This window comes from Hyposmocoma kahamanoa, unplaced genomic scaffold (genome assembly GCF_003589595.1).
Source record: "Hyposmocoma kahamanoa isolate Upper Pololo Valley unplaced genomic scaffold, ASM358959v1 93, whole genome shotgun sequence".
Classification (NCBI taxonomy): Eukaryota; Metazoa; Arthropoda; class Insecta; order Lepidoptera; family Cosmopterigidae; genus Hyposmocoma; species Hyposmocoma kahamanoa.
In genome coordinates, this window is record NW_020654810.1 from 7,945,649 (window position 1) to 7,953,090 (window position 7,442).

The 7,442-nt window shown below is 36.7% G+C and overlaps 1 protein-coding gene across 1 annotated transcript in view; it reads left to right on the forward strand.

Annotated features, from left to right (window-relative positions):
* The window catches only part of LOC113237653 (beta-galactosidase-like), a 30,034-nt gene that overhangs the window by 10,437 nt on the left and 12,155 nt on the right, over positions 1-7,442 (forward strand). The window contains exons 10-11 of the mRNA XM_026474266.1: positions 1,038-1,181; positions 3,107-3,328. Coding sequence (XP_026330051.1) covers positions 1,038-1,181; positions 3,107-3,328 — 366 coding nt within the window. The remainder of the gene's footprint in view (positions 1-1,037; positions 1,182-3,106; positions 3,329-7,442) is intronic.

Here is a 7,442-nt window from a genome sequence, read left to right on the forward strand (position 1 = left end):
ACCTATTGCAATAAAACGGCAATTTCATACTTTAACCCCTAATATTTTGAACCCATTCCGACATGCACGTTTTCTATAAGGATTTTAAGTTCAGCGACCAAGTCATATAAAATTATCTGAAATGAACGCGTTTCGAAAAATTCGACCTAATCATGGAAAAAATGTAATTAGTAAAATTGCAATAATTATACTATTTGGCTTATTCAGCCAAATACCTAATATTGAACCAGTATTCGGTTGAATACCGAAAAACAGGAAACAAGAAATAGGAAAAAAGCTGTGAATGTGAAAACTTACATGATGAACTTTTTGAACATACATTGTAAGTTCGTGAAAGCTCAACTTTTGCCTTCTTGTAACGTAAGTTAAGTTATTTGTCTAAGAGATCAAAGAAGGTAACATGTCAAATGAAAACGACCTACTTATTAACGCTAATAATATTAACTAACTAGTTATTATTTGAAAACCAAATAAAATACATTTTTGAAAGTTAATCAAACTGAAACGAGATACACAATTACTTTCATCATTAAGTCATAAATTAAATTCGAAAATTTTAAACTTAAAGTATCTTTTTTGTTTCTTTGTACAAAGTCATTTATCATAACAGAAGTAAATAAATGGTATTTTCATGGCAACGTTTAACCGATTTTAAAAAAGCAGGAGATTCTCAATTCGTCTATAGTTTTATGTGTATGTTACACGATTACATTGGCATTTGTGAACCGATTTTGATGATTCTTTTTTATTGGAAAATATTAGTATCATTTAAATTTAAAGAAAATGTTCCGCCTCTAAGGGTGGCAAACTAGGGGAAAGTGCGGTTTCGCGCACTTTCCGGTAACCCGATTTTAATAAAACTTGGCAAATAGATGTAATTCCACGAACTTCTGAGATCGTTTTTTTTTATAAAAAGTTATGTGACGTGTCTCGAATAGCCGATATTCGACCATGCTCTTGGGCAAACATTTGGTAAATAGTGGCCAACGTTACGTTGCAACACTAGTAATCAATCAATGTTGATTATTTCATTTTAGATGCTCCGTGGTATAGCGGATAGAATGACACGTGAAACAGAAATAACTGTAGGTCCAATTGCGATGAGTACCATCAGGCTATCTTTCCTCGTCGAAAACCAAGGCCGTCTCAATCAAAAAATATCAATGAACTCCGAATTTAAGGTACATAGTCATATAGGTATATAGTCATTAATTATTTATTCTTTGACAAATAAGAACAACTTTCTTCGCGTTAAAAGTATCTAGTCCGTAGTACCATGTTCGAATGCAAGTGCGTCTGATATATTCCACCACTAGATCAGATCATTAGTATAGTGGTTTCGCTTCAAATGTTTAACACCTAATGTATCCTTTTTTACGCGTTAAAATAACTTCTATCACAAAAAAACCTTTTGTATAAGCACAGGGTTAATTTACCAAAACTTAATTTTTAAGTTCTTGATGTATTATCTGACACTTCTTAAACCTATATTTAGTAGTAAAGTGATAAGTATACATGCAAGCGTCCTCACTCACGACTTCCACTTTTTTTTGGTAACAGCATAGACTTAGCACCTTTTCGAGTGATCTATTTAGCAGCAGAGGCATTTATTCGACACGAACTTCATCGCGCTCACGCCGCGCGGCTAATAGAGCGGATTTTGCTATGACAGTTAGAAGCACGCGGTCGCCACACGGAGACAGCGCTGCCGTCTAAAAAAACATCTAACTGTCATGGCAAAGTACGCTCTATTCATTTAGCTTTTACGTTTTAACTTAAATGAGCATTCCGGGCGCGGGCAAAACTGGCTTGTGGTCTACGCAGCGACCTCGCGATTGTATTGTTTAGAGGAATTTGGGCGGTCGCCCAAGGTCGCGCAGTGCCCCTCAGATCTTTGCGATTTAAAGCTCTGAGTGGCACTGCAACTGTTATGGACAAACGTGTATCTTGCCATCAGGCACAGGTCTTGTTCGTCCCGTACTTGATATTATAAAAAAATTTAATACTTATTTTTAATTTTGTACAAAAGCAGTTTTTAGTATTTTAAATAACCTGTATGAAGGCGACGACATTCAGTTCCTATTGCTACGTTATTGATTTATATTCTACAAGAGCCTATGCACATGGCGTATTTTAGGGCCTATGCACGCGGCGTATTTTATACTCGCAGACGACGCGCAGAGGACGCGCTGAAGAAGCGCTCGTTATTGCGATACAAACGATATTCAGTCGTAGCCAGTAGATCTACACACACGTTCACAAATTCATACGCTCCGTAAACGCGCGTATACGCGCCGTAGACGCGCTGTAAACGCGCGTGCGTATCGCGCATTTTGATAAAAGATAGATTTAATTTTAGTTTCGTTTGTTATTCAAGTAATTATTTAAATGACGAAACTACATGAAATTCTAAGTATAAACTCCAATGGAGTATATAAGCCTTTTGCTTGCAACGCGATGTTTTCGTGCTTTTGAATCGATTCACTACAGCGCGTCTGCGGCGCGTATACACACAAATGAAAGGCGTATACGCGCAGATGACGCGCATTTATGGTGCCGTAAAAATATGACGCGGTGGCGTGAGCGTGCGCCCCTCCCCTGCCCCTTTCCTCAGTTTGATTCGATGCAAACGCGTTTCGTTTGTATCGCGTTTTACGCGCGTTTGAATCGATACATACGCAACAATCTGTTCTTAAAACGCGCGTCGTCTACGCGTATAAAATACGCCGTGTACATAGACCCTTATACGCGCCGTCGACACAAGTATAACGAAGGCGCGTTTACGGCGCCCTAGAGGCTCAAAAAGCAGATTGCTGCGTTTGTCTCGATTCCAACGCGACACAAACGCGCGCGAGAAGCACGTTCGAAACGCGACTGCGGCGCGTATACGCGCAGTTGACGAATTTGTGAACATGTGCAAAAGTTTACTCGCTGTGACTGCATCGAGTTTGAATCGCGTTTATATGCGCGTCGTCATCTGTGAAATCTTTTACTCATTATTCTTTTATTCATGTTAGCCAGCAGAATACACTAGCGACACCATTTCTAGTCCAATTTTAAAACTTTATAATGGTGCCTTTCGTGTTAGAAATAACGTTGCTTTCAGGGTATCTTGAGTCCAGTTTTATGGGACGACAAAATCCTGTCTGGTAAATGGTCGGTGACTGGGTTTCCATTAACAACGAGAAGGAAATCGTGTGAATTGTTCAATGACATCTATTATAAATCCTTGTTGAAGCGAGGCCCTGTGGTGTATGTGGCTAGATTCACATTGCCACGCGGCATGAAACCTTTGGATACATTCTTCTATCCTACTGGTTGGGGAAAGGTACGTAATATTGTTAGAAATACACAAGATAGCTAAGATTTGGACCTTGTACAATCGTTAGTAGTAGTTCCGCGGAATGATACTCACACAAATTACTATTCACAGTTTATTCGTTCACGGAAACAACACAGAGATTACACAAGCACAGAAGGAAGATAAGAGTTTTAAGCAGAAGGGACATATATGAAATATTAGACATAAATTAGTACGGATAGCAATAGTTCGCAAAATAAATAAAATAGCGGGGTATAACTATTACCGATATTACTGAGCATACGACACGTATTCCACTCGCAAGCCAAGCTAAGCGACTCTTTTACGTCATGCCACTGCCGCGCTCGGCTCGGTCCCGCGGCAATCGGTCCATCATGTTGCCGGCCGATGCACGCGCACAAATATCTAATAACAAACATAATGCGCTTGTCCGTCTGTATACTATATCTATTATACATATTTTATATTTTACTTTACACATTTAAGGTACTGTTACATATATATTATGTTTATAATTATGTATTATATGAAGCTGTATAAATTATTTATCTTACACGTTAAACAGTAATATTTTAATAGCATATAAATAAATATAAACAGTAAGTAGAAATATGCACTTATATAATTAATGATAACATTATTTTATTTATCTAAATTAATATAGTCACCCTACAACCTTATCTACGCTGTATAATAATAATAATAGTGTCGGCGTCGAAAGCCGAAAACTCAATGCCAAGATCTATAACGGACATAAGAAATTCGTGGACTTGGTAACTCGACCTGAAGCTTGGTAAGGCAACATGGTCGTGGGTTCAAGTCCCACCGGGTCGAAGGATTTTTTCTTTGTCTTCGATCTTTGTATTTAATAATTATGTGTTTTAGGCTAAATTGTGTATTTTTGGTGAATTTTTATCCAATGTATACCAGTATATTATTATTCAGATATGCTCAGTATATTATTATTCATTCATCTATGGAAACTTATTATTCGTGTGATGGACCCTTCGTTAGTAAATTATATGAGTTCAGTGATTCTCAGGTAAGTTTTTTGTACTCAATTTCGGTGAAAATTTTGTTATTTAATTACTCGAATATGTCGTCGTGGGACATTAAACTAATAACATTACTTTAATGTCTTTAATTAACATTAAAAAAATAATAGTTCGTGATGATATTCTATAAAAATTCAAAATATTTTATTTCGCCAAATATTACAGCATAGAAAATTACAGCATAGAAAAATGAAATGAAATAAAATAATACATTAAATTAAAATTAAAAGTCCATATTATTGATAAGAGTCATGGGTCTCAACCGCTACCACTATCCCCTATGTGCTTGTCCGCATGTAAGCATATCCACTGCGCATAAAAAGAAATTGTCACCAAAATTGAGTACAAAAAACTTACCTGAAAATCACTAAGTTGATTTCAGTTATTACCATCATTATATACTATAACACAGATTTAGATAAGTCATAGGTCAGTCGATATCTCGATTTCACAGAACGTCTCCCACCGTTGGTTCATGAACTTTGACATGTGTCATTCTAATCAAGCTAGATTTTGTGGAATACCTACACTTTGGTACACAAAATAAAGTGATAACAAGAAACTTAGGAAAAAACACAGAATAAAATCAATTACATTTCTTCAAATGTTATCAATATGAAGGGCCTCTTGCTAAAATGCAAAATCGGGAATGAAAAATGCAAATGTGTAGAGTAAGTTGGGTGGGATAATCGAAAACTGATTGGGCGTGTATTATGTTGTTCTCGTGTATTTGTGCTAGGGATATTAATGAGGTAGTAAAGTATCTCCGATTACTAGCACAGCAGGACTGCCTAATTAAACACCTGGATAAACGATAAACATTTCATAAAAGTAAATTTGGAAGTGGCTACAGAATAAATAACAAAAACGCCAAATTATTCTAAACGTTTTTATAGTCTAATGTGGTCGTAACTGAGGCTTTATGTTAGAGTTAACGACATGTCTCAGACTTATGATTTATATTCAAATTATTTTTATTTATTTTTTTAAATCAGGCATAATTGCCTGATTTAAAAAAAACCCAATGTAATATACCGTAAAGAGTAAACATATAAGATACAAATATAAATACAATATAAAAAAGAATAACTAATTTATTTGAATTCCACTTGTCGGCGACATATGGCGCAATGCACCCGTCATATAAGAATGGCATAAGTGGAGTTATGCCAAAATGTTTATTGCTCTATTAGATACAGAAAAACATAACCCACATCTTCTCCAATTCTTGTAAATCTATCGACTTATATTGTAGATAAGAGTTACAAGAACTGGAGGAGATGTGGATGGTATTTCTCTGTATCTAATGGAGCAATAAACGTTTTTGACGTAACTCCACTTTTGGTATTCTTCCATGAGTAGTGTTTGGCAACTGACCTTGAACCTCGCCAGTAAACGACATCCTTCGGCCAAAACTCTTTTTCATGAAGGTCGACAGATAATCAGTCGGCTCTCTCCCCACAACAACAACAAGAACAACATTTACCTTGATGTATCCTACGGTTGGGCAAAGACGCACAAACGAATTAGTATTCAGTATTTCAGTATTTATTTATTAGCGAACATGCAATAAAATTACATTACATGTGCCCTGTAAGGGCGTAGCTAAGACTTAAAAATATACTTAGACATGCAAATTATTAAACTTACAAATAATCAATAGTTGAAAAATAAATTAAATAATAAAAGTATTAAATTCTCTTAAATAATAAAATGTCTTAATAAAGTAATGAAGTAACAATTAAATAATGCATCCATATACTAATTATTATAATTGTAGAGCTTAAAATAGGGAGATTAGAGTTCTTTGTCTTCAACAAAATCTTGTATTGTATAATAACACTTTTGTATGAGGAGGTTTTTCGATTTGTTGTAAAACAGTTTTTCGTCTTTCTGAAGTAATATATTATAAAACCTAGTTTCTTGTAATATATGGTTGTCTTGTTATATATTGCTATTGCTCTGTAATAAGGGCTATTTTTGGAAATTCAAGTTTAGGCGATGGAGGTACTAGCTTATGCTGCTACGTTCACTTCTGACATGTTCAAAGAGGTTTATATTTTTTCTAACAAATGTCGCCATTTCGAGTATATACAAACATGGAAGAGTTAATATCTTATACTTTACGAAGAAAGATTTACAGCTATCTCTATGGCGTAGGTTTAGGATTATCCTAAGACACTTTTTCTGTAATATGTATATCTTTTGCGCCTCATGAGTGTGTCTCCACAGGATAATTCCGTAGCGGAACCAGGCGTTTGCATACGCATAATATGTAGTCAAGACACGATAGATGTCTGTATTTTGTTTCAGTACACTTAAGGCGTAAATGAACTGCGAAAGCTTTTATTTTTGCAATATGTTTAGTCCAATTTAAATTAGTGTCCATAGTTTTTTTTTTTTTTTTTTTTTTTTTATTGTGACTCGGCAAAATGACTGCACCGCGCCTGATGGAAAGTGCGAATACAGTCCAGAGATGAGAGTAACGGATGGAAAACACAAATATCTTCACTCCGTCACTATCATTTTGCCGGTCTGGCCAAATGCTTCTTCACACTACGTTTGAAGGACCCGATGTTATAGAGGGGAGGGAATACATGCGCCGGGAGTTGGTTCCACAATTTGATGGTTCGGCATAAAAACGAATTGCCAAACTTTTTAGTGCGGGACGGTATTGAACTGACCGTCCAACTGTGGCAACGCAGTCCGGCACGGGTGGTCCGCTGATGGAAAGGAGAGGAAGGGACAAGGTTGAATAACTCTTCAGAGCACTCACCGTGGTACAGACGATAGAATACGCTAAGAGACGCTATATCTCTGCGAAGCTGTAACGACTCCGCATGCTCAGTTACATGAGGATCGTTGACAACACGGAAGGCGTAGCGCTGCAGTCCATCTAGGGCATCGAGCAAGTACTTGGCAGAGCCGTCCCAAAGGTGCGAACAGTACTCCATGCTGCTTCGGACCTGAGCTTTATACAACAGGTATCGCAGCTCTGGAGTAAAAAATCGGTGCACCTTGTTCAGGATGCCAAGCTTGCGCGACGCGGTACAGATGACGCTCTC